The following is a 24893-nucleotide window of genomic DNA, read 5'->3' on the forward strand; positions in this document are numbered from 1 at the left end:
GATCTGTTTTGGTTTCCTTTCTTTTAGATCTGATTTTCCCGGTCGTTCGTGGATCGTCTCCGTTCGTCGGTCTTCGGTCGTCGTCCACGATTGCTCACCGCTGGAGAACCAAGTTAGGAGGGAGAAAAGGAAAAGGACTAGGGAGAAAAGAGAGAATCTCATCTTTCATTTGATAAAATGTGATTAGATCTCAGCCATCAGATGAATGGATGGCTGAGATTTAATTAACTTCATGTACTTCCAACCCCCTGTCCCGTAGTTTTGACTTTTGATTGAAGGCACTTGGAGTCTTGGACTTGAGCCAGGAAGATGAGAACGGCCATGATGGATAAGGCGAGGAATTTGTCTGACCCTCGGCTTCTCCACAATGACAACGAAGAATTTTGTTCCATGTAATTGTTTAACCTAGGGTTTGTATCATTGATTCCTTTTTTCGATAACAAAGCTCTTATTTATGAATTAGTGACTTTATCTTGTTCAATCTTTGTGATAGAAACTTATTTTATTCTAGGTGTAAGTGATTAGTGTTATGCAGTGCTGAAAAAAAGAATACGATAAAATTGTTGATCACCTTTTGACTTTGTAAGTACAAATGAAGGGCCTTTTTTCTTCTGGTTATATGATCAGCAGCCACTCTGTTTTTAAATACAACATAAAATTCAATACATAGAGAGAGGCAGAGATGACCAAATCAAAATCCTATTCAGAACCACAGTATGCAGTAACATGGACTAGATGCCACACCACCAAATGCATTAATACTTGCGTTTATAAGACTACCAAAAACAGAGAGGAGTTGCAGCTTAACCTCTCATCTAGTCATGAAGTAAGTCCGAGGAGAGAAGAGTCTACGGGGTGAGAACACGCCCATGTACCTGGGTGAAGCAAGGCCGTCGATGGAGCGATACTCGGGCATGATGAACCCCTCCCTCTCTTCACGGCTGCTCCCACTTAATCTGCTATTGAAGGTACCATATTTGACTAACTTTCCAACCCATGATTTCTTCTTGTGCACAGGGCTTTTATGCCCTGCATTCATTTTCTCACTCAGATACTCCTTTATTGCTTGAAGGTTCTGCTCCACAACCTCCACCGGGGGAGAAACAAGAGGGTTTCCTTCAACATTAAGCTTCTGGAGTTTCTTCAGGCACCCCATGGAGTCAGGAAGAGTGGTTATCTTGTTGTAACTTACATCCAATTCGACGAGTGACATAAGGAGGCCAATAGAGTATGGAAGGGATTGCAGGTACTGAAAGTTTTGGCTCACATTGAGCACTTCAAGATTGATGAGATTCTCAAGGTCTTCAGGGAGGCACCTTAGGTTGTTAAGCCTTGCATCGAGTACGCGTAGCGAGGTGAGGTGGGTAAGGGAGCGCGGCAAGAAGACTAGCTTGTTCGAGTTCACAGAGATCTTTTTCAAGTTTGTTAACTCAAATCCTATATTGTCTGGGAGCATTGTGAGCTGGTTGAAGTTGGCAGTCAACTCTTCCAAGGACCTGATCAGTCGGACAAAAAGGTATGCATAAATCTAGTACATGAAGAGTGTATACATATATGTATATTTGTATGTGTGTGGAGCTATGAATTGATGTGTGAACCTGCAGTTCTCTATGGTTTTGGGGAGGAAGCGAAGGAAGTTGCCAGAGACGTTGAGAACCTTGAGCTTTGACAGACAACCAATTGAATTTGGGAGTTTCTTGAGCTGATTGGAACGTATGTCCAACACCACCACATGTAGCAACCTTGCTGCTAAGGATTCTGGTATGCTCTGTCATGTTTTTTAGGATAGGAATTTAAATGAAAGGCGTGAAGACAATCTATCTGAAACACCGAATACTTATTTGTTATACCACATAATGCTGACCCAAAAAATACTACTACTCTCCTTGGCTCCAACTCTAACAAAGCATCAAAGCTTAAACAACTCCTATGCACAAGGCTCCCGCAATGGGCGGGGCGGGGGACATACAACCTTTTTCTTGCATAATACACGGAAAGTCTTGTTTCCGGGACGTAAACCTTTTTCCCATCATGTAAAATTAATAACAATTTTCATTCTTTTAATTGTTTTAGGCTAATCATCAAACCTGATCTCGTCATATTTCTATTAGAAATCCTTTCAAATCCTCTCCTCCCAACTACAGTGAAGACTCCTCCCAAATATATAATAAAAAATCAAATAGTGGTTGTTCTTATGCCATCAGTCAAATCTATGACAAATATTCTGGACTGTTTCTCTTTCGTACCCGAATCTAATTGAATTTGGTTTCAACCCAAACGACTAACCATATGAAAGAAAATTATTTGTCCCACAAAGCATGTCTAGTTTCATGTGTGAAGATAGTTTTACTTGAAAACTGAGTTACACCTGAAAAGATCATATATATATATATATGTGTGTGTGTGTGCCTGAATATGTAGTAAATCTAAATGATGCAGAGGCTATATGTTTATATATATGTGTATATAGATTTGATAAAGCTGTGGGTTACCTGAAGATTGTTGTTGGAGAGGTCAAGTTTGCAAATAGTGGCCAAATTGAGAGAAGGATTAGGGAGAGAGTCCAAAGACATGCCACTCAAATCAACAATTTCAAGCCCTTCTTCTTCAATACTAGTAGTACCCTTTGATGATGATGATGATCTCTTGTCTTCCTTGTTCCTCATGTCAATCCTCATCTGCTGTTCAAACATCATCTTTGAAGAACAACTTTTTATCTTTTCAACTCTTGATGGCAATTGTGTGTTTGTGTGTATGTATGTTTTTTTTCTTTCTCTGTGGGTGACGATTGTCAAAGAAGATATGAATATATGTGGGTGCATGATGTCTGGTTTATCAAGTACAATGGCCGTATAGTTTGGGAGCATTTGATTAAGTCAACCCTTCCCTTGTTTTTCTATGAATATGTGGTATTAGACTAAATCCAATTTGGATTACTTTTTTTGGGTTCATTGACTATTTGTGTAATCTAACATTTCTATATCTTTCATCATTTCTAGTTATGCTTGATTGCTTATCCTAACCTAAAGCTAGTTAGTTATTTTTTATTTATTTTTTATTTTAAGCTAGTTGGTGAGTCATTTATTCTATACTTGTACGGATAATAATTGGCTAAAATGACACGTCATGTAAAAAAAACAGAAGATATGTTGTAGGAACCAGTATGAGAAATAATTTAATTAGTTTGTGTATTCTAGGACTTGCTATTGAGATATCACATTTGGGTGTTAAACTAATTGCAATTTGGATTACATTTTTTTATATTTTGGTCAATGGTTTTTTTATTGGTCTTACACGACATTTATGCCGTTAAACTAGGAGGAGGTGGTAGGCCCATACATGATTAGACATTAAAATGAAACATTTTTTTTTTTTTGGTAATTAAGAGATTCATTAAACAAAAAAGAAGGAAAATATATGATGACTCCGTTTGGTAGAGCATTTCACTATCATGCTGATGAGATAACAAACACATGTAAGTTGCAGGTTTTTTGATGAGTGAGCCTAACCCATTTGGAAAGATCGTCTCTCCAATTTCTTACCTCATCATGGGATACTGTTAGAACCCATACAAAAGTCTCACATTGGAAGACAATTGTTTGGACTCAACTCATGAGCCATAACTTTTGAGAAAGAATGGGTCACCCATCCACTTACCTTAAAAGCTCAATTAAAGGCCCATGTAATGGGGCTCCGATATTGTCCAAAAATATTGACAGATATATGTTTGTTCTTGTTTGAGCATGGGAAGAGAGCCCACCCAACAGAGCAATTTGTCTACCAGAACATGAGTACTGAAGGCTTGAAGCCACAGTTGGTGAGTTTTATTTACGTTTTGGCATATTTTGGACATGATTATATATATATGTTTTGCCGTCAAAAAGTAAAATTAGAATTGATCATGACAGATTGAATCTTTATTCTGTCTTTTTACAAGATAGGATTGCTAGCTAGGAATTTGTGGGTTTTGACACAGATGGGACTCTTGTTCCTTCACCAAGCATTATTTATGTAGTATGTCCACTACTTGGATGATCATCAGTATTAAAAGGCTTTAGCAAGCCATAAGTAATTGCCATGGCAATCCACCCCCCAACTAAAACTTTCACTGCTGATAAGTGTATTGGCAAGCCACCAAGATGAGCTCCAATCCCCCCAAAAAGAGCCAGAGCTATCGACGTAACAACAGCCGTCGCCACCATCCTCGCACCATTATTAGGCACAAATATGGCTAACGCCAGAGGCAAGACCGATCCACACAAAAATGCCAGAGCAGATGCAGCTGCAGCCTTGTATGGATTTGGCAATGCAGGTTCCTCTGATTCATACTTATCTTGCAATCTTAATACATGTTTCTTTGCATCTTCTGTAAGCATTTTCAGAGCAGGAGATTGGTGGGGACTTGGCGAAGGGGTTTGCTTGTTAGATGCTGTCAGGTTGGTCTCAATGGTAGCTGTTGTGGATGTTACAACAAGCTTAATATTACCATGATCATCAGACTGATGAGTGCAGTGGTCGGCAGTTGTTTTCTTCTCAATATCCCTCTGGGTTGAAACAGAGACAAACTCCCCAACAGCCATGCTACAGGCACCCGCAAGAGATCCAGCGAGTCCGGATAGGATCATGGACCATCTATCTTCAGTCGCTGCACCAACCCCCAGCAACAGAGATGCAGTGGAAATCAATCCGTCTGTGGCTCCGAGAATAGCCGCTCGGAGCCACTGAGCTCTTTCCACTACTTCAGCTCTCTGAGCCAGAGAAACCACCGTAACATCAACAGAGGTTTCAACTTTTTCAGAGGAAGCCATGAAGATAAGGAAAAGAATGAGCTTGACACACTCAAGGCACGTGGAGATACTTATACCCAACACACACCGCCATTGAAGGGGGAGTTTACTAGGAGTTAAACGATAGAATACTCAGATGGTACCGTAGAAAACAAGGAGGAGGGCAAGTAAATCTAAACCAGTCCGGTCTTCACAGAGATAATAGAAAACACCAACATCAATTCTTCCGTAGGTCGCTGGCTGTAGGTTGTCACAAATAATGGAATATACTTCCCTATTAATACAACTGTCTTGCAGAGACAAGAAACAAGGTACAAAGATGTATCATCTTTAACCACTTGCTCATAATACGCCGCGTACATTAAAATACAGAAAAAGACTACCCGACTCTATTAGCTACCTTATTTTATCCACACCCTAGCCATTGCTACCATTGCTCATAATAGGCCAAGTAAATTAAAATAAAGAAAAAGACTTCCAGACTCTAATAGCCACCCTTTTTTTTTTTCCACCCTACCATTGTAAGTCTTACGGATCCCAGTGTTGTGTGTCAAATATGAGATGAACGCACATGATATTATATGAATGATATGGGACATGTGGGACATTGATCAAAGATTTGACCTTAACAATCCGATTTCCAGAGGACTTGGGTCTAATGAGACTAACGATCGTAGTTCCATGTCAAGCTGTAGCATAGGCATGATTTCTTCATCCAATACCACCCAAGCTTCTATTCCATTTCCATGTCTTGTATCCATGAGGTAGATAAAGAATGCATTAGGTGGTTCACTAAGACCAAGAAAAAAGGGAATCCATAAAGGCTTTCCCCACCCAAAGTCAGCCTCATAGAACCCCATGTTACACCAGCTGTTCAACCCAATCGGTTCCGCGCCCTCAGACAAAGCCTTAGAACACGATTTGTCGATCTCTTTTAGAGACTCACAAAGGATGTTAAACCCCCCATCACCTTCAAGGCTCTTCACAAAGTCACCATTGATCGACGACACGGATTCCCTTATTCGCTGCACAAAATCACACAACTCCAAGTCCCCAACTCGTGAGAATATGGGCTCTATCCAAATAAAATTTCCCACAGCAGTTTCAGGGTACGGTGGCACTGCCTTGCGTCGTAAGTTTACAGCATTTATAGCCAATGCTGGTTTTTGTTTCCCTGATTTTACCCTCAATGCTGACATTATGCACTTAAGAAGCATTGCAAACACCACCTCTACACGCGTTGGGTTCTGCACGGCGGAGCTCATCGCTTCAGCCTTTAGTTTGGTTATGGTTGATCCACCAAACACAAACCTGTTTACAAAAAACTTGCCATTTCTACGATAGACGCTCGACAAGTTAAGAGCTGTTAGATCCTCTGGGAATGCAGTACTAGTTTGTGGAAAGATGGACGAGGCACTAAAATTGGGAGATAAATTAGCTCCAATACTACTCTGCTGTCGAGCAATAGTAGCCCAAGTTTTCATGAATCCACTTAGAGAAATTGCATCCATAATAGAGTGTGGAAAAACTAAGGCTATGGCAACACAACCACAAGAAAACAGAGTTTCTTGTATCACAACAACATGAGCTCCTGGTTTTACCTCAGTAAAAGTAATCCCGCTAGGAAGAAAGTTGGAGACTGTTGAGAGAGTTGGTTGCTTGAGACAATCGCTTAAATGGCGATTGACTCTAGCAGTGATATAGGAAGCACCCTCGTCATTACAATCAATGGAAAGACTATTCTTGGCCTTTCCGGCAAGAGGGTAATAAAGAGCAAGTGTTTTTGAGAGAGATTGTTTAAAGAGTTTTGATGTTTCAGAGATGGAAGCTTTGCTTGGGGGATAAAAGAGAAGGTGAGGAACATATAGGTGAGGTGCAAACTGATCAAGGAGAGAGATGTTGAAAGTTGTGAGGTGATTGGGTGTTGGAGAAGAGGGTTTGATACACTGTCTGGATATTATATCCACCTCCATTGATGTTGATTTCAGTTGCAGTGCTAATTAGCTACCCAATTCAGTGTTTATAAAGACAAATACAAGGGGGTGAGATATATACAAATGCATGTGTATCTAGAGCTGGATTGTTAGTTGTTATACATGTGGCTTCAATTTTTGTTGCAATCTCTGCCGCAGATGACGCATGTATATGCTGCTACATTAAGTGATGTGGGATGGTGTTTTAAGTTACAACCAACAAAAAGATGCAACAAACATTTGTCGTCATCAGCGAACCAATTTCTAGGGATTTACAATATCGGGCAGACTGGTAATTGGGCCTGCTAGGATTTATTTCGAAAGTCCAAAGTCCAAACCCGGCCCAGGTTTTGGGTCCAAAAAAGGTACAATATATGTAAATATTGTAACAAGTGTGACCTATTATATATTCTTACTCTCTTATAATTGCTGTGTAACCTGTTTTCCTCTTCAAACCGAAAGAATCAACAGAGAGAGAGAGAGAGAGAGAGAGGTGGAGAGCTGGTAAAGGAATGTCTGCTCATAAGATGTTTATTAATCTTCTATATCTACTTTTCTTCAAGGTAACTCCTATTAATTACTTAGTTTTTCTGTTTGTTTCTTGGGAGTTTATTATGTAAATGTTTAATTTTGGTATTTTTAGGTTCTGCAACGCTTCACTCAATCATTTTATTTTATTTTTTGGTATGAAATTAAGGTGCAAGGTGGATTAATGGTTCATGGAGATCCTCATCAAAATATACAAGTACTGAAACCATCATCATCATCATCTCACATTGGTCATGGTCATGATACTAGTTTGTTTATAAGATTTGATGAAATACACGTTGGGAAAATAATCAAGACCAAATTCGATTTGGGTGATCCTTCTTCTTCTAAGTCTACCCATCATCTCCTCCCCAAAGAGGTGGCCGACTCAATACCTTTCTCATCATCCGACCTCCCAAACATTCTCTCACTCTTCTCAATCCCTCAAGGTTCCCGGAAAGCCATAGTGATGGAAGAAACTCTATCTACTTGTCAACATGGTGTTCTTCTTGAAGGAGAGATCAGTACGTGTGCAACCTCCTTGGAGTCCATGCTTGATTTCGTGAGCGGCGTGTTCGGCTCCAGAGATTCGCTCAGAGTCTTAACCAATACTCGCAAACCCACATCGCGAGGTACTTCCGACGAGGACGAGTACGTCATAGTGAAAGTGGAAGAGATTCCGGTTGGTAAGATGATAGGATGTCATGTGATGCGTTATCCTTATACAGTTTACGGCTGCCATCACCTGTCTAATACCAAAACCAAGGTTTTTAGGGTTTCAGTTGAAGGCAGCAAAGGAGAAGATGAAGTACTGGAAGTTCCTGTTGCTTGTCAGATGAACACATGTGGTTGGGATCCGAACCACGAAGCATTTCAGACACTCAACTTCAAGCCTTGTACCGCTCCGGTGTGTCACATGTTTCCTGAAGGAGACCTTGCTTGGATTCAGCCATCAAAACCTATCTAATCTATATTGGTTTCGATCATTCTCGATCTCCTTGTTGCTTCAATTCAGTCTCAAGTGTGGTGATATTAAATATTATATATATATATATATGTAATGAATTTCAGTTCAGTTTCTGTGAGTCCATCAGTAAATAAAATTGTGTTACTTTTGTTACCAGTAACATAAAAACGTACATGAAATAAGTTCTCGAAAACATCATGGATTCTATTTGCCTCATCCAAGTCAATAAGAATAAAATAATTAAAAAAATTCATGCCATATATTTAACGGCTACTCAACGTCATTATAACGAAATTTAGTACGAGGAGTTTGTTTATACCAACATGCAAATTAGAGGGACTTGTTTAGCCCGAGGAAAAAAAGAAGAAGATAAAAATGAATAATCGAAGACATGACTCTCTCTCAAGAAGAAAAATGAATTCTTGGTGGGATTATCATTCATTCTATTGCACATCATTCATTAGTTTATTTATTGATGAATTCAGTCTCACACGTACAACTATAGAGTACATTACATCACATCATATCACATTATTGTAAATTCACTCTCGAATATAGAATATTCATTACATATTTGGTAGTAATATTAATTTTTCCAACACACACAGAGGAGAGTGAATCTATTACGTGCTATCTTAGCTAGATATCCTTAGATAGATGGCTGGATCCAAATAAGATCTCCTTCAGGGAAGAAGTGGCAGATAGGAGAAGTTCCGGGCTTGACATTAAGCACCTCAAATAGTTTTAGGTTGGGATCCCAGGTGGCTGTATCCATATGGCAAGAAACCTAAGTTTCGAATTCATCATCTCCCTTGTTACCAACAAGTTTTGCCCTGAAAACCTTGGTTTTGGAATTGAACCTGTGATGGCACTCATAAACTGAATAAGGATAGCGCATCCAGTGACATCCAATCATCTTATGAATCGGAATCTCCCCGACTTCCACCATGGTGTACTCATCAGAAGTACCAGTGGACCTCGGTGTGTGACTATTTGCTAGGACTTTCATCTCCGCTTTCGGTCCGAATAAGCTACGCACAAAATCAATCATGGACTCCAAGGAAGTTGTACATGTCCTCACCTCTCCCTCCTTATAATTGTTCTCACACTTAAACAGTGTGTCTTCCATTGCTTTTCCTTTTTCAGAACCCTGAGGGATTGAGAATAGCTCGAGAATGTTTGGGAGCGCGGACGACGCGAAAGGGATCGAATCGGCGACTTCTTTTGGGAGGAAATGGTGAGGCGATGAAGAAGGGTCATCCAAGTCAAATTTGATCTTGTGAACTTTCCCCACATAGAGTTCATCCGCATTTAGAAACATCATGTTTTGTGTCGGCTTGAGTGTAGTTGATGGATTCACTTGCACATTTTGAATATTGCCATCGCCATATCCGTCAACCCTTAATACTCCACACTGCAAAAACATTACATTCGTGCCCACAAGTGAGCTAACTAACTAACTAGCTAGCTAGACGTGCATGCATGCATTAAAGTAACTTTCATATAAATCAAGTAAATGAAAAAAAAAAAAATATATATATATATATATATATATACCTTCAAGAACACAATACATGATAGGAGAATAAGCATCTTATGAGGAGCCATTGCTTGAGCTTCTTCCGAAATCTCCCTTTCTATAAATTAAATCTTCCAAACTCTATTGATTTTATGAGGAAATCAATAGCATAGAATGTGTCCTATCCTTTTCAGGAAAAAAAAAAAAAAAAAAAAGCAAAGAAAGGGAAAAGACAAAATTAAATAAATCGATCGGATAATGATGACGTTGATGAGTTTGATATGATAAAAATTAAATCGGTATATTATACTAATAAAGTTTATTTAATGCATGAACGAAGTCAAGACTAGTAAATATGCGGGGCCTCCGTACAGACTTTTTTTTTTTTTTCCCCCAGTTGTTTTTGGTTATTTTAAATTTCATGTGCTAATTTCTTACTAAAACTTTAATGACTCGAGAGAAACCACGTCATCATCCCTCATGCATTAAACGTCACAGATACACTTATCTCAAAAGCAATCCAACACTTTGTTACATTCATTCATATTGGATGGGGTAACATTATGATATCATCAAAACCCGATTGAAAAACATATTTAATGAATGAGTGAGTGTCACACAATATTACGATATTTTTAAAATGATATCTTTTAGAATCTTTATTATCATTTTTGTAAACGTTAAGACTTAAGAGTTAGGTGTGCGAGAAGTTCCTACACCCGTTCGACTCCATATGATTTCATACACATCAAATGGGATATATAGAGCTCACAAATTCACTCGAATCATATGTATCTAACTTAATAATTGGGATAAGTGGGATATTTGATATCTTAATTATTTTCGTAAAAGAGGCAATGTGGGCCCCATTGACCGCCCAACACCACAAATACCTATTTCTCCCCATGGGTCCCACCAACCAATCAAAGAACTCTTTTAAATGATTTCACTTTTGACTATCATATATATCCATCTCCATGAACTGTTAATATAGTCCACACCACAGCAGCATTGTACGTAAAAGAAGACAAGTGAGGTAGACATGCATTAAAGTAAACCTTCAAAGAAATCACATCGATGAATATATTATAATTATAATTTTGAGCACATAAGAACACATTAACAATATTATTCAATTCATATGAATACATTAAATTCACACGATTTTATCTTTTCAAGAAGTCACACATTCTAATAGTCCTATCATAAAAGCACACTTAATTATTGAATTACTATGAGATGTGATTCATCTCCTCAAAAAACGCGTTGTTGAACCGAATATATCTAGATATGTTAACAATTATGGCTTAATAACTGATATTAATGTGGAATTGGAATATAGGGGTGGGGGAGACAATATGATTGTCATGGTTTAATTAAGTGTTGTTGGTGGGATGTGTCGTCATTGTGAAGAAGAATTGAACCATTTTGTCTTGGCATTCTTTTAGTATATATGGTCTTCACAGAATCAAAAAGCTTCAAGAACACTAGGCATAGGAGAATAATTAAGGATCTTCCTTTTTCTGTAAAATTGATTCTTTCAAACTCAATTGAAGATTTGATGAGGAAATCAATTGGGTAAAATGTCGTGTCCTTTTAGAAAAATCAAAAAAGGACAATAATTATTAATTCGATTTGGTATGATAAAAAGCTAGTTGCTTTAATGCATGAATCATGAATGAAGTCGATCAAGACTAGTAATAGCACAAAGATTCGACCCACCTCTCCCTCTTTCTGTAAATTATTTCTTTGAAGCTCGCTCGATTGATTGATGAGGAAATCAATAATATAGAATGCCTCCGTTTAGAAAAGGGGGAAAAGATAAAATTAAATCTATTTTATATGACTAATTAAATAATTTAAATCGGTAGGTATGATAATTAAAGTTGATTTAATACATGAACCAAATCAAGATTAGTAAATATGTCGGACGCCTCCTTGTTTAACCTGTTTTCCACAAAATTAGTCTTAAATATGTCGGACGCCTCCTTGTTAAAAAGTTTTCCACAAAATTAGTCTTAAATATGTCGGGCGGCGCCTCCTTGTTAACAAGTTTTCCACAAAATTAGTCTTAAATATGTCGGGGGCCTCCTTGTTAACAAGTTTTCCACAAAATTAGTCTTTGATTGGATTCACTTAATTGCACATTTTGATTGTCATCTCTATCTCCATCAACCCTTAATATAGTCCACATATGCAACAATATCATTCTTTCACACAAGTGAGCTAGACATGCATGCATTAAAGAACCTTCTAAGAAATCAAGTAAATGAAAAATATCTTCCAAGAACACTAGACATAGGACAATAAGGATCTTACGAGTAGCCATTTCTTAAGCTTTCCACATCTATCAACAACCCTTTAATCGAGGTGGTTAAGATATATATTGACTTGGTGGTACCCAAATTCGAGTCTTACTCACCGATTATTTAACAAAACAAAAAAAAAGAAGAAAGAATTTCCAACCTCTGCCTTTTGTAAATTAATTATTTGATTCTTTCAAACCCAATTGATGTGATGAGGAAATCAATATCCTAGAGAACGAGAAATAACACTACTCCAGCAAAACATTATCTTCACACTTTGTCCTTTTGGGAAAGGAAACATTCGTATTTCTTTTTTCCTTTCCTGAAAATGACACATTTGCATTTTTATCTCCTTTTCTGTGTAAAGAAGAGTCGATAAAGCAGGATATTCCAAGATAAAACGAAGAAAACAAAACGATTTTATGTGTGAACACGTTTGAAAATAGTGTTTCATGATCCCACCACCGCATATATTGCTACTTTGTGTTCATATCCTATACAAAAAAATGTTGGTAACTTTTATTCTTAACACAATTATGGGAGCTTTATTTCATACTACTCGTTAACTATACGATCCACGTGATGATATTAAATATTTCTAGAATTAAAGATTATTGTGGCGCTCAGTGTTATTAGAATCGACTAGTAGTGACTAACCCATGAATTGAAATCACTGGGGGCACAAAAGTGATGTGGGGGTCCGACGGCAACGTCCCGTGAATTTTTTTTTTTGGATTATTTATGTAATCAATTTACGAATATATACCGCAAATAGAAAAAAAAAAAAACAAACACAGTTTTAACAGTTCAAAACAATAAGAAAATACATTGTAATTATCACAATTATTATCTACGAGTTTTCATATTTTGAACATAAAAGACAATCATTCAAAAATTGATCACTCATTCGGTTACGCAAATTTGTCTTGACAATATCCATTCTAGAAAAGAGATGGGTTAAAAGATTCAGAAATTGAGGAGATTTGAGGGCTTGGGATTGGCATGTGGTCTTGATCACTTATGAGTATTTACTTGGGCTTGACAACTCGTGAGTGTTAGTTAGTGGACTGGGTAATAATCAATTTATCATAAACATATAATATAGTTAATGTTTAAAAAAAAAAATTGACAACAGCCCCTAGTTTTTTTTATAGTGGATAGTGGTTCTCTAGCACTATTGCAACTAATTTCTCTCTTGGGTTCTTAAGTATTTTTTTCATAAAAATGGAGGTTTGATGAGGATGATCCTACATTCTTTAATTTAAAATAGCAGCATTGTCATTGTCACTGTATATATATATATTTTTTTTCCCCTTTTTTCAATGTCCTTTTTGCAAAAATTAGGTAACAATAGTTATGTTTTAGATAATAAAAAATTAAGTTCTATAATATTTGAAAATGACAAAAAAAAAAGTTACTATTCTGTAGGGATCAATTACCATTCTTTCTTTCTTTCTTTCTTTTTTAATTTGTTCTGTAGAAATTAATTTTTCAAAATCTCTAGAGACTCCACTATCATTTTGTCTATTTAAGAGCGAACTGGAGACAAAGATTTCCAAAACAAAGACGAATAAGAAACCATGAGATCTTTCATTGCTCTTTTATCGCTCTTCTTGGTATGCTTTCCATATATACTTCATTCATATTTCTAAATGTTTTTTAATTAGTTCATAATGATATGCTAATTAATGCAATAACTAATGGTTTCTTGTTTATTTTTTTTTTTCTATCTGTAGGTTTTGAGCACTGCCAATGCTGCAAGAACTTCTCCTGGAGACTACTGGAAGAGCGTAATGAAGGACCAACCTATGCCCAACGCAATTGAAGCCCGCGTTGTTTCCTCAAAACCAAATGATCACAAAGCTGCTTTGGATCTTTCCGGTAAAGATTTCGATTTCGATACTGAGATAAAACCCAATCAACTCTTAGTTTGGAGATCGCATCACCGTCCTAGTCTGACTCCCGGTAAAAAGAACAAATGATGTCTACTTTCCATTATCATCAGCAAATGCAGCCAACGTTACTTAGCGAGACAAGACAGTCTATCAGCAAAGTTGATGTTTGTGCCGTACGTACGTGTTTCAAGAATATTATGTATGTAATATATATATATATATATATATATGTAATGTCACTACTGTGTTGAAATAAATTTGTTTCGCTTGGCTGCTTGCTGCTTGCTGCGCCCGTCTAAGTTGTGTGCATCTTTGTTTCACAATATATATATAAATATGTAATGTTGATGTATTCAAATAAAGTGCCAAGGCCATAACAAGCTCAATACAATTGAAACCAAAATGTCTTCTCTGATGTACTGCATCAAAGGAGGCCAATCCAATCCACAAATAGATTGAAAGAGTTGATCAAGGAAAAAATTAACAACATCTTCTTCATACTGTATCTTTTTTTGAACCTTCATGCCCTTGAACTTGTCTTTAGTTTCTATATATGTCCTATGCCTGCATTCTTTTAGATTGTTTTTCTGTAGTTCTTGACTTGGCTCTGGGGTTCTGTCCCATTGCCTCCAACTTTGTTATAGGTCATCTCTTGACATACCTATTGTTTTATTCGTCTTCTTTGATTTAATATATTGTGGCTTATCAAAAAAAAAATCTGTATTACATTATTTCTCTCGGGTTAAGTTCAAATAAGTCACTAAAAGATAGAGACATTTACAATTAAATTACTAAAAGAATAACGTTCCAAATTGGATCATTGAGGATCCGTTTGGCACATACTATGATTGACAGAGTATACGCTGTTGATTTAATTTATAGTAAATTATACGCTTATTAGGTATTGTTGAGGTATTTTAGAGCAGACAATACCTTGACCAGATGGTTGACAGAGTATACGTTATTGATTTAATTTATAGTAAATTATACGCTTATTAAGGTATTGTTGAGGTACTTTAGAGTGGATAATACCTTGATTAGATGCAAAAAGGCTTAATGTATTGTTGAAGCCATTTGAATAAGATATACTGGCCTAGATTGCTGTCTTGACATTGTATGTACACTTAATTCAAATTTATGAGAGCCACTATCTTCATATAACTGAATACTTATCAGTGATCTCTAATTTATAAGAGCCACGATGTGAGGCGCACCTTCTCCACCCTTGCCGGCCGGAACACCGGCAGGAGATGAAGACCCGATTGTGGACCCGAGAGCCACACTTGACCCAGTAGTCTCTTTTATGCTTATTTTATTTATTAAAAAAAATAAAATAAAATAACAACCAACCCATGCTTTGTCTTTTTTGTTTCCAGTGCCTGTGTAGGCTTGTTGTATCGAATTTTTCAAAAGAAAGAAAGGTGGGCCCGTGGCATTGAAGTTGTTAAATGGTGAAGGGGAGTACTGAGTTGGGCTCAACTAAAAGGTTTTCATTACTAGGCCGGCCCATTATGACCCATGGTCATGTGGGTCTGGGCCATTTGAGGAAATTTAAGGAAAATTCTTTACTTGGCCCAATTGGCTAAGTAAATCCCTCATTTTAAGGTTGACCTATTACTTGACATTTCGTCCATTTGACCGTAAAGTACCGGTATTATGGTAAACCTGTGTCAACAATTACAATGTTGGTACTTGTTTAGCAGATCGAGGAGACGCAATAGACGGGTAAATTTATAGTTTGGTAACTGCAAAATTAAAGGATTTAGATAATGGTTTTAAAAGAGTCCAAAGGCTATGTTTCATGCTTTTTGGGTCCTTTTAAACAATGTAAATTTAGGGGTTTGAATTGACTTGATGGGTGTTTTCATGCACTGAGAGCCTTTTTTTTTTTTTTTTTGTAGAAATAGTCTTGCTTTGAGTTCAAATAATGTTAAGAGGAAGTGTTTATATATGTATAGAGAGCATTGTAGAATAGCCTAATTATTACAGTAATTATTATAGTTATTTTTGTTGTTTCTTGTGCTTTTTATATCCAACTCAAACAATTGTGAGCAATCTATTATATATATATATGATGGTAATATATATAATTCTATCTGCATATATATGTATATCCATATCTCACATGTGCTAAGTTGTTTTATCCACTTAAGATAACGACCCTTGAGTAGTCTTATATCTGCAGATGATCTATCTACTGAGGTAGGGTATGATATTAGAGGAAGAATTTGTCTACAGTGAGAACATTAAGTTGTAACATCAATGAGAGTGTGCTTCCTGGTCCACAAAAAGGAATATGAAAGTGATATCTACCTTTCTTCTCTAGGACCTAGACAAGTAGACATCAAATTGAGTTGTAAATCAGGGTTTCAATGTCATTGGAGCAATCAAATTGCTTTGATGGGGGGATCCCTGAATTTTTAACTAATTTTGCTCCAACTTTTTTGCACCTATAGGCGAGCATGTGATCGTGTGATAGAATTGTACGGGTGTAATCTAGACTTCACAAGTTTAATTCATGAAAACAAACTCTCTACATATTATGTGGCCGGGCTAAGGTTTGCGTAGATCATGTAGGACATTTTGTATTACAAATATCATTTCAAAGAAAAACAAGAATGCCATACTACACTGAAAAGGCCCCTATAGATCATCATCATTCACCCAATCAAACCCATAGCAGAAGAATTCTTTATATTATATGGAAGATCTTGTCTGGTCAAAACCGTCCATTAAATTTGAGTGTCAGCTCAGCTGTAGTAGATGCATTGGCATTTGGAGGCATGTGGATGCTCAGTGGACAATAGAGAGAGGCAGCTATGTAGCAGAATGTTGTATTTTGGGTTATTTTTCTCTTCTGTCCATCTTCCCTAGTATGGCAATTGTTTATGAGTTTGTTACCCATAAAGTCCAATGCAATTGAAAAAAGGAACAATTAATGTGGTTTGGTAATGGTTCTGATCAATACATGATGTTGATATATCAAAATCCTTTTTACTGTATATCCTAGGTACACCATGGTTAAGATGGTCCTTAACTCCATCTAGTTGTATTACCCATCTTTGAATTTTCTCTCTCAACAACATCCCTATTCCTTTTGCCTCTCTATCTCCCCTAACTTTTCCAGTATAAAAACTCTGGTGGGTCTCTCTTCTTTTGAGTTAATTTTGGTTTGAGAGTGAAGTGGTGGTGGTGGTTGCAATATGAGATTGGTCGTTCTAATCTTTGTGGCATGCTGCCTCTTGATTTTGGGGAGTTTTGGGTCAAATGCAGTGTCAAAGAAGACCTTTTTCTATCCAGTTGATGCTGTCAAGGAAAAGATTAGTAGTAGTGGTTCCAATGAGACCAACAATTGCAACCACTACTACTTGTCTAGTACTACTGAGAACAAATGCAGCAATTTGGATGACAAGAGACTTATCCCTACTGGTCCCAATCCCTTGCACAACAGGTAGAGAAGAAGATAAAGATTAATCTTCTTTATATATGATGCTTCTTCATATGTATTATGTAATGTTCATTCAGAGTAGAAGATATAGATTTTCTCTGAGAAAAAATCCTTGCTTTCTTTGTTTTCTTTATATGCTTTCATGTGCATGGCTTGAGGTTGTAGGGACCAAGCTTTTCTTTGACTGAGATGATTTTGAAATCTAAGAAAGTTTAAGATAAACCGTTTTCGTTTTGGTTTGTTTTCTGTTCTTCATTTACAATTCTTGAAGATGATGTTCCGTTTAAAACTTTAAATGGTAACCATGTGAAGCAGACATGAGCAAGAGCTGCAGGAAATTGTGGTTTAAGAAAAGTTGTTGTTATGCATTGATGGGATGTGTTTTCTGAATGTCTAAAAGGGAATTGAATTCATGTCAGAAGGAACTTAAATGCCAAAACCTTTTGGGGTGACAAGACTTTATTAATGCCTCTTTGGGCAGCAGCTGCCATATTGAATTCAATAGTTTGTAACTTTATGTTTTGTGTTTCCTGTTGTTCTGCATCACTTGCTTCAATTTGGTATTTCACCTTTTAAGAGAGACCAGTGCTGCTCTGGGAGAAGTCAAATCTCAAAAGGTTTTTAGAGATGGTGGAGTGGAATGATTTGGTTATGATTATCATCATCAAATCCCAACAAATATAAATTCTACCAAGTTCCATTGGATTATCAGGGTGGAGAAAAAAATAAAAAATGTCAAATGTGTAAGACCATTTATTCAAGTTGTGACCAACTCAAATGAAGGCAAAGGCCAACCAGAAAGAAATTTCATAACCAGTCCATAAAAAAAATCATCATCATTTCACAATTATGCCGTGAGAGTAGATCAGTAGAAGACTTCATTGGTCATGGAACTCTGGCTCTCACTCTGTCAAGATTCGAGTAAATTTATCCAGATGTGACGGTAAATTTAAAGATAACAGGTAAGACCGTGAGGGTTCAGAACAAATCTTTTCAAAATCCAAAACAAGCAACTTCAAGTTGGTTTTGATTCAAATCCACACAACCATCAACTAAAATGTGCCCAGAATCATGTAGACAAAAATGCTCTGAAAACTCATCTGTAATTAAACCTAACGAAAATAGTAGTGTATCCAGTGGCAGGGCAAACACATTCAGAGAGAGCAAAATATAAGCCAAGTATTGAACAAAAAGATAGTCAGAAACCATGTCAAAGAAACATAACTGCCAATCAACTTGGATTACTCTATCCAGAAAAGAAACAAATGTCTGATAAAAATTAGAACAGCAAACAACTCGGTACGTCAAGTAGCAGACTAATAATGGCACCACAGAAATCTAGTTCATCCTCCTGATAAGCTCATTGATATAATCTTCACGGTTCCCTGCATCACCACCTTCAACATAGTGATTTCTTTTCTTCTTCAAACCACCAAGAGGTGCCTTCAACTGGATGGGCCATAGGAAGTTGTTAGCCTCCTTAAAATGGGGCCCAACAGTCATGATTTCATGAATGAGATCTTCCATACAGATGATTCCATACTTGCCCAAGACCTGCAATTAAAACAAAGGAATTATTGCCATCTAAACAAACAGACTCCATAAAAATCAGCTATTTGCTTAAACATACTTGCAACAATTACCTGTTCAATTATCGAGTTGTCAGTCAAAGCAATTCTCTGCTTGTTTACTTTCCCGTAACCTCTCTTGTAAATCAATTCCCTGACACTCTTCAAGTTTGGATAACTGAAACCATTTATATCACGATCGTTGTAAAAATTGAAGTATATGAACCTTGGGTATACTATACATCTACCATAATCACATACCCATAGGTCACATAGGGCTCAACCCTGTGCAGCATATTCATGGTTGCCTTGTTTACTTTCAGAAAAACACCATTGAAAATCTGGAACCAAGAAAGAAAGAAAGAAAGAAATGTCCAATTAACACACTACATTTCACATAAAAACAACCCACAAAAATGAAGCTTAGAAAGATCAATGAGAAGAGCAAAAAGATAGATTTATACTATTGAAAAAGAAAGAACATGTACAAGACTAGGCACCTTCAAGAAAGTACGAAAGAAGAATGAAAAATAGGTTCAAGTTTAAGAAGAACGAAAAATAGGTGCAGGTTTATGAAGAATGGATCAAATAATAACATTTTAACCTAGCGAAGTTTGGACATAATCAGGCTCAACAAGAATAAAAATATGAACTGATTAAAACATCTAACGGCCAAGAACAAATATGATTGGGTTAGGCTATCTAAAAAGACAACAAAATAATACCCGTATAAAAGTACATAATTGTTACATTCTTTATATTGATTATACAAATATATGTTAAGCAGCTTGTATGCTTTTCACGCTGTGCAAATCATTGTATAACTGTGTGCTCAAACACAGCCAGAACTCAAACAAGTCAAATCTTGGTAACAGCTTGGGGTAATTGCAGTCTGAGACTGAGCAATAAACACAAGAAAAAAAAAAAAAAACCTCTAAGCATACACAAGACTATAGCAATACAGTTTCAAGGGATTTCCAAAAGGTCAACCACAGTCGTTGACAGGTAGTAGGACAAACTCAAGGGACAGAACACACACAATAGCCTGGGGGGAATTCTCACTTGGTATCGACATGAAAAATATGCATCATTGCATCACAAAGAATTCCTCAATAAGTACTCTCAACTCTCACATCATGTGGTATTAGCACGGAAAATAATATAAAACCAGTAGGCATTGTAAACAATAAATTCTCTCAAGGATTGTGCATGTTCACAAAAAAAGCTAACTCAAATTAACAGTAGTTTGAAATGTCAACTTGAACTGGGAGGCATTGCTCATAGGGAAAAAATATAGTTAAGTAGCTAACATGAATGAAGACATTTAAAATTTCATTTCAATCCCCTAAACTGACGAGAAACTTGCACAGAGCAGAAATAAACCCATATTTTCATGGAGGAGCACATATTGGGTAACCTTCTGGCAGCATGGCCACCTTTTTCCTTTGTTTACCCAATATAAATAAAGATGTAGAGTTACAGTTTGAATAAACAACCTAAAATTAGCACAGAGGTTAACACAAACAAAACACCAAAAGGTAAAACTACAAGTGAAGTTTTTTTCTTGATAGGCTTTACCTGTCTCAAACGCAGAAGCTGCAAAATTGTCCTGGTCTTTGGGTGCATTGCATTGATACTGAAATTGAAATTGTGCAAAATCAATCATTATCACACATCATACTCCAACAGCAAATAAAAACAAAGAAAAGACCAATAACACAGGTAAAAGGTAAACAACTCCTGTGCACAAGCCTCCCGGTAGGGCGGGCAGGGGACAGGCAGGATGTTTGCAGGAATTGAGATGTGACCTGCAACTCTAACCTAAACCAATAACAAAAAAGGCATACCCGCGAATCCTAACGATGAACAGCAGCTTGGCTTCTGGGTTGACATAGAACCCTCCCTTCAATTTCGCCTCACGCTTCAATTGAATCAACTTCTTTTGCTGAGACAAAAAGAAATACAGATCAGTCAGAAACTTGAAAAATACCATCAAGTAAAATACTTAAAAGCTCTAGAATTTATTGAGTACACCTCCTCATCATACTCCTTCGAATACGTCATAGCTCTGCTGAAAATCAACCTGCGCTTCTCAGCTGCCTTCTTCTTCTGAACTTCCTGATCTTGTTTCTTAGCAAGAGCCCATTCTTCTTCTCTTTTCCTCTTCTTCAACACCGACTCTGGAACCACAACTGCTCCCTTCACTTCCTCACCCATCTCCCTGACCAAAAATACACAAAGAAATTCGTTAACATCAACAAGATCCCTATCATTTTCTACAAAAAATAAAGATATAATAGCCATTACTGTAATTTTCTTAATTTCAAGAGATGCAAATACTCATACAAAGTAGAGAGATGGCAGAATACAAAAACCTATAGAGTTCATTGATTCATAAAAACAAGAAAAGCAACAAGAATTGCAGAAACCAAGAAACATAGTGGAGAAGAGAAGGAAATATTGAGAATTTACGAGATGGGTTGATATTCGAAACCTTGAAGAAATCAAATCAGTCGTCGGCCAAGGAGACTGTCGAGTGCAGCGGCTCTGGTAGAGAGATTTAAGTAGTTGCGATGCATTAGGGTTTTGTAAGATCCTGTTGAATGGCTCGAGTTATCGAACGGTCAATGTTGTTTAGCATTTGGATAATTGATCTGCACCGTCCATTTAATTAAATTACTATTTTATCCTTTTTTGGGTTTTACTCTCTGATTTTGGTCAAATCTTTCCCTCTGTTTTAAGAATTTACGATTTGACGATGACACCGCCTCAACCCAAAAGCTCCCATCCTCCGAGAAGGACAAGGTTTCTCAATTAACTATATATATATATATAATGTATGAGGATATATATATACCAAAAGCAAGGGTTCTCACGGTCACAATTCTTTCAAGTCTTCAGAGCCTTTGAGAGAAACAGAGAGTTGCGATTTGGTGTTTGAGGAACGATGGCCTCATCAAACAAGATCAGGCTGATCAGTTCCGATGGAGAGACGTTTGAGGTGGACGAGACGGTGGCAGAGGAGGCTCAGACAATCAAGCATATGATCGAGGACGGTGTTTCCGAAGGAGGCATCCCTACTCCTAACGTGACAAGCAAGATTCTGGCCAAGGTCATCGAATACTGCAAAAAGCAGCTCGAGTCCAAGTCTGCTGACGGTCGCGTCTCCAACGATGAACTTAGGGCCTGGAATACCGAGTTCATGAAAGTCGACCTGTGCACGCACTTCGATCTCATGCAGGTACGTTTTCTCATGTTCTTTATTTTATTTGCATTAATTAAAATCGATCAGATATGCGATGCGGTAACATTATTTTTGTGGGAAAATAGGGTTTTTTCTTCCGTTTCTTGATAATGGGTAGTTCTTCGTTTTGGTATTTGTTATTGAATAAGGGAATTTAGACCATATTTGATGAGATTAGAGGATTTTAGATATTTGATTATGTGGGAAAGCAGGCTTCTTTAGTTTTGATGTTAATTGAGTATACAAGCTGATCGGTACAGACAGTATTGGGATTTTTCTGTCTTTGTTATTGAAGAAGTTATAGATGTTCTGTTATCCTGAGTTTTGACAACTGTGTTTCTATCGTATTATATTTAAGGCTGCAAATTATCTGAACGTAAAGGGGCTGCTGGAGCTTACTTGCCAGACAGTGGCGGATATGATTAAGGGAAAGACTCCAGAGGAGATCAGGAAGAATTTCAACATCAAGAATGATTTTACCCCGGAAGAGGAGGCGGAGATTCGCAGAGAGAACCAGTGGGCATTCGAATAAAACTCTTAATAGTGATGAAGTTCTTACCACTACAATTTACTTATCAGTTTCCTATAGGTTTTTCTATTAGGAAATAGTTTTTCTCAAGAAAGTTTTATTCTTTAGTTGAAATTCTTGTCATGTTTCCGGATTCTGGGTTTTTTAAGGGTTTGAGGATGTTTCCCTAGCTCTGTTCATCTTATTTTTTCTTTTTTGTTTTTGAATAATCTTTTGGTTTCTATTTATTTTTGTCCAATCTTTGCATTACAATTGATCTATGCGACCCTATGTTTCATTCAATATTAGCACTCTTCAGGCAATTTTTATGTGTGCCATGGTATTTTCGACGGTTCTGACTGTCTATAGTGGAAAGCCAACAAGCAGCTCTGCCTTGTGCAACAGCTGCAAGAACATGTGCAACAGCTGCTAAACAGTGTGTGTTTTTTAGAGAGTAGTGCTTTCTATTGGACTTCAAATCGGACATTACAGTTTTAGTGCATTAATAATTCAATGGAGAAGAAGACGTCCTTCATCCTTCAGTGCAGTAGTTATTCAAGGGGAAGTCCTGTTGCTGGCATTCTGGGAAGAGAGAAAGAGTTGGCTTTAGCCCACTAAGTGCTTGAGTAAATTCAGAATGGTTCTCAATGTGGTTATTGCTTTTGCTAATTGTCTGCAGATGTTTTGCTGTTAATATTTCAGTTACATTATTGGACTTTGTGTCTACATTCTTGAAAAACTGTATAGGCTTGCTACACTCAATGCTTGATAATTTTAACTTTGTTGTGGATATTTACTTCATGATTGTCTGTATCTAAAGTCGTAATGGTGTTGGTTTCATTGTTGCAGAACTGATGCAGGTCTTTAAGCTCTTAGTAATGCAGAGCAGACAACTCGATCATTATTCACACTCCGGGGTCAGTAATAATATGTAGTTTTGTGAGAAGTATTTGTTTTGAAAACAAGTTGCTTGATAAGATGTTTAATTATATATGTTAGTTTGTTTGAGATTAGCCTAGGCTTGATTGATGGTTTTATTTTCCTGTTCATTATGAACTATCTTGTGACTTCTATTGTTTGTTTGAGAAAAATAAGTCATGCCTAGTCACCATGTTAGTTAACGCACATGCTAAAAATAAGCCATGCCTAGTCAACATGTTAATTTATGCACTGAAGCTTCCTGGAAGAAGCCGAATAAATGACTCAGCTTGGAAGTCAAGATAATTTATAGGGTTGGGAAAGAAAGAATTCCCAGCATCCAAAGAAAATCCCAACTATGCTAAGCTAACGTCCAAGGACGTCAAGAGATTAGAATCAACACGTTTGATCCTATCACAACACCCCAGGGAGGGTGATATCAACAACGAGAGAAAGGCTTTATCTCATCACCTATCAACCCCTATATAAAGTTTTATCTCATCACCTAACCTCTATATAAAGCTTTATCTCATCACCTTACCCCTATATAAAGGCTAACTCAAGGTACGTATTACAATTGGAAATCGCTCTATATAAAGGCTAACTCAAGGTACGTATTACAATTGAAAATCGCTAATATTATTAGAACTCCTTGAGCATTTGAGCGTTAGTGTGTCAGGGGCTGCCCTCTTCCTTTGTTTTTGCAGGATTCACGGAGGCTGCATCTACCAACCCTCTTAGTAGTTGACGTGTGATTCGTCAGTTTTTTGCATCCACACGTAGTATGATTGGTAAACCAACCTATAATCAATGACATATTTTGGTAGAGAATGAGCGACTCTATCATGACAAAGGGAAAGAAAAAAAAGGTTTAATTAACAAGCTATTCCATAACATGGTTGTAAGATAGAAAACCAAGGGTATAGAGGCAGTGGCTCATTCTATATATCCAACTAAACAGAAAACACAAGCTTAATTAATGAGTACTTTCTACCACGTGATAATATAGGGGCAGAATTAGCATTAACCAAGAACAATGACAGGGTTTAGAGGGTAAGCTTATCAATCAATCAATCTAATTAAAGCTTGTAGAACGTTGAGGAGGTGAGAGTTTTAGGAGAAGAGATGGGAATGGGAGAGAGAGGATTTTTAATTTGAAAATATTTGTTTCAGAGGAGTATTCCTGTGGAGGTATTGTTCCAGTCCAACCATGGCAAACTCCCTTATTTGAG

The 24893-nt window shown here is 37.0% G+C and overlaps 8 protein-coding genes across 9 annotated transcripts; 3 read left to right on the forward strand and 5 right to left on the reverse strand.

Annotated features, from left to right (window-relative positions):
• Positions 1 to 555: 555 nt before the first annotated feature.
• Positions 556 to 3195, reverse strand: LOC119996384 (plant intracellular Ras-group-related LRR protein 6-like). The gene is made up of 3 exons (XM_038842984.1): positions 2493 to 3195; positions 1599 to 1768; positions 556 to 1496 (listed from the first exon to the last, which is right to left on the reverse strand). The coding sequence occupies exons 1-3, from the start codon at positions 2865 to 2867 to the stop codon at positions 812 to 814; spliced, it is 1230 nt and encodes a 409-aa protein (XP_038698912.1). The 5' UTR covers positions 2868 to 3195; the 3' UTR covers positions 556 to 811.
• Positions 3196 to 3325: 130 nt separating this feature from the next.
• Positions 3326 to 5114, reverse strand: LOC119997937 (vacuolar iron transporter homolog 2.1-like). The gene has a single exon (XM_038845170.1). The coding sequence runs from the start codon at positions 4806 to 4808 to the stop codon at positions 4008 to 4010; it is 801 nt and encodes a 266-aa protein (XP_038701098.1). The 5' UTR covers positions 4809 to 5114; the 3' UTR covers positions 3326 to 4007.
• LOC119996808 (stemmadenine O-acetyltransferase-like) lies at positions 4920 to 6814 on the reverse strand. Its single transcript, XM_038843603.1, has 2 exons — positions 5412 to 6814; positions 4920 to 5073 (listed from the first exon to the last, which is right to left on the reverse strand). The coding sequence occupies exons 1-2, from the start codon at positions 6758 to 6760 to the stop codon at positions 4920 to 4922; spliced, it is 1503 nt and encodes a 500-aa protein (XP_038699531.1). The 5' UTR covers positions 6761 to 6814.
• A 367-nt stretch (positions 6815 to 7181) lies between these two features.
• Positions 7182 to 8408, forward strand: LOC119997473 (BURP domain-containing protein 6-like). The gene is made up of 2 exons (XM_038844521.1): positions 7182 to 7323; positions 7458 to 8408. Exons 1-2 carry the CDS (start codon positions 7273 to 7275, stop codon positions 8253 to 8255), a joined length of 849 nt encoding a protein of 282 aa, XP_038700449.1. The 5' UTR covers positions 7182 to 7272; the 3' UTR covers positions 8256 to 8408.
• Positions 8409 to 8692: 284 nt separating this feature from the next.
• LOC119997368 (BURP domain-containing protein BNM2A-like) lies at positions 8693 to 9953 on the reverse strand. Its single transcript, XM_038844323.1, has 2 exons — positions 9813 to 9953; positions 8693 to 9669 (listed from the first exon to the last, which is right to left on the reverse strand). The coding sequence occupies exons 1-2, from the start codon at positions 9861 to 9863 to the stop codon at positions 9043 to 9045; spliced, it is 678 nt and encodes a 225-aa protein (XP_038700251.1). The 5' UTR covers positions 9864 to 9953; the 3' UTR covers positions 8693 to 9042.
• A 3584-nt stretch (positions 9954 to 13537) lies between these two features.
• Positions 13538 to 14349, forward strand: LOC119996299 (organ-specific protein P4-like). Its single transcript, XM_038842883.1, has 2 exons — positions 13538 to 13696; positions 13817 to 14349. Exons 1-2 carry the CDS (start codon positions 13661 to 13663, stop codon positions 14060 to 14062), a joined length of 282 nt encoding a protein of 93 aa, XP_038698811.1. The 5' UTR covers positions 13538 to 13660; the 3' UTR covers positions 14063 to 14349.
• A 4158-nt stretch (positions 14350 to 18507) lies between these two features.
• LOC119995890 (60S ribosomal protein L7-2-like) lies at positions 18508 to 21603 on the reverse strand. Of its 2 annotated transcripts, none has more exons than XM_038842357.1 (7): positions 21486 to 21603; positions 21026 to 21212; positions 20839 to 20936; positions 20570 to 20627; positions 19253 to 19332; positions 19067 to 19169; positions 18508 to 18977 (listed from the first exon to the last, which is right to left on the reverse strand). In XM_038842357.1, the coding sequence occupies exons 2-7, from the start codon at positions 21206 to 21208 to the stop codon at positions 18762 to 18764; spliced, it is 738 nt and encodes a 245-aa protein (XP_038698285.1). In that variant the 5' UTR covers positions 21209 to 21212; positions 21486 to 21603; the 3' UTR covers positions 18508 to 18761. The 2 variants fall into 2 exon arrangements, with proteins under 2 accessions (XP_038698285.1, XP_038698286.1); XM_038842358.1 differs by having other exon boundaries at positions 21464 to 21596.
• Positions 21604 to 21744: 141 nt separating this feature from the next.
• Positions 21745 to 23013, forward strand: LOC119997495 (SKP1-like protein 1B). The gene is made up of 2 exons (XM_038844562.1): positions 21745 to 22232; positions 22594 to 23013. The coding sequence occupies exons 1-2, from the start codon at positions 21939 to 21941 to the stop codon at positions 22765 to 22767; spliced, it is 468 nt and encodes a 155-aa protein (XP_038700490.1). The 5' UTR covers positions 21745 to 21938; the 3' UTR covers positions 22768 to 23013.
• The last annotated feature ends 1880 nt before the right edge of the window (positions 23014 to 24893 follow it).

The sequence above is a fragment of the Tripterygium wilfordii genome, chromosome 4 (genome assembly GCF_013401445.1).
Source record: "Tripterygium wilfordii isolate XIE 37 chromosome 4, ASM1340144v1, whole genome shotgun sequence".
Taxonomy (NCBI): domain Eukaryota; kingdom Viridiplantae; phylum Streptophyta; class Magnoliopsida; order Celastrales; family Celastraceae; genus Tripterygium; species Tripterygium wilfordii.

Coding starts and splice junctions, on each gene's coding strand:
- LOC119996384 (XM_038842984.1), bottom strand. CDS start 2,867: ATGCTCCCAAACTATACGGCCATTGTACTTGATAAACCAGACATCATG. Junction 1,769..2,492: donor TCTCCAACAACAATCTTCAG/GTAACCCACAGC, acceptor AAAACATGACAG/AGCATACCAGAATCCTTAGC. Junction 1,497..1,598: donor AAAACCATAGAGAACTGCAG/GTTCACACATCA, acceptor CCGACTGATCAG/GTCCTTGGAAGAGTTGACTG.
- LOC119997937 (XM_038845170.1), bottom strand. CDS start 4,808: ATGGCTTCCTCTGAAAAAGTTGAAACCTCTGTTGATGTTACGGTGGTT.
- LOC119996808 (XM_038843603.1), bottom strand. CDS start 6,760: ATGGAGGTGGATATAATATCCAGACAGTGTATCAAACCCTCTTCTCCA. Junction 5,074..5,411: donor CTGGAAATCGGATTGTTAAG/GTCAAATCTTTG, acceptor TCTGCAAGACAG/TTGTATTAATAGGGAAGTAT.
- LOC119997473 (XM_038844521.1), top strand. CDS start 7,273: ATGTCTGCTCATAAGATGTTTATTAATCTTCTATATCTACTTTTCTTC. Junction 7,324..7,457: donor TATATCTACTTTTCTTCAAG/GTAACTCCTATT, acceptor TATGAAATTAAG/GTGCAAGGTGGATTAATGGT.
- LOC119997368 (XM_038844323.1), bottom strand. CDS start 9,863: ATGGCTCCTCATAAGATGCTTATTCTCCTATCATGTATTGTGTTCTTG. Junction 9,670..9,812: donor CATGTATTGTGTTCTTGAAG/GTATATATATAT, acceptor ATGTTTTTGCAG/TGTGGAGTATTAAGGGTTGA.
- LOC119996299 (XM_038842883.1), top strand. CDS start 13,661: ATGAGATCTTTCATTGCTCTTTTATCGCTCTTCTTG. Junction 13,697..13,816: donor CTCTTTTATCGCTCTTCTTG/GTATGCTTTCCA, acceptor TTCTATCTGTAG/GTTTTGAGCACTGCCAATGC.
- LOC119995890 (XM_038842357.1), bottom strand. CDS start 21,208: ATGGGTGAGGAAGTGAAGGGAGCAGTTGTGGTTCCAGAGTCGGTGTTG. Junction 20,937..21,025: donor CGAAGGAGTATGATGAGGAG/GTGTACTCAATA, acceptor TTTTTGTCTCAG/CAAAAGAAGTTGATTCAATT. Junction 20,628..20,838: donor TTCATCGTTAGGATTCGCGG/GTATGCCTTTTT, acceptor TTTCAATTTCAG/TATCAATGCAATGCACCCAA.
- LOC119997495 (XM_038844562.1), top strand. CDS start 21,939: ATGGCCTCATCAAACAAGATCAGGCTGATCAGTTCCGATGGAGAGACG. Junction 22,233..22,593: donor CGCACTTCGATCTCATGCAG/GTACGTTTTCTC, acceptor ATTATATTTAAG/GCTGCAAATTATCTGAACGT.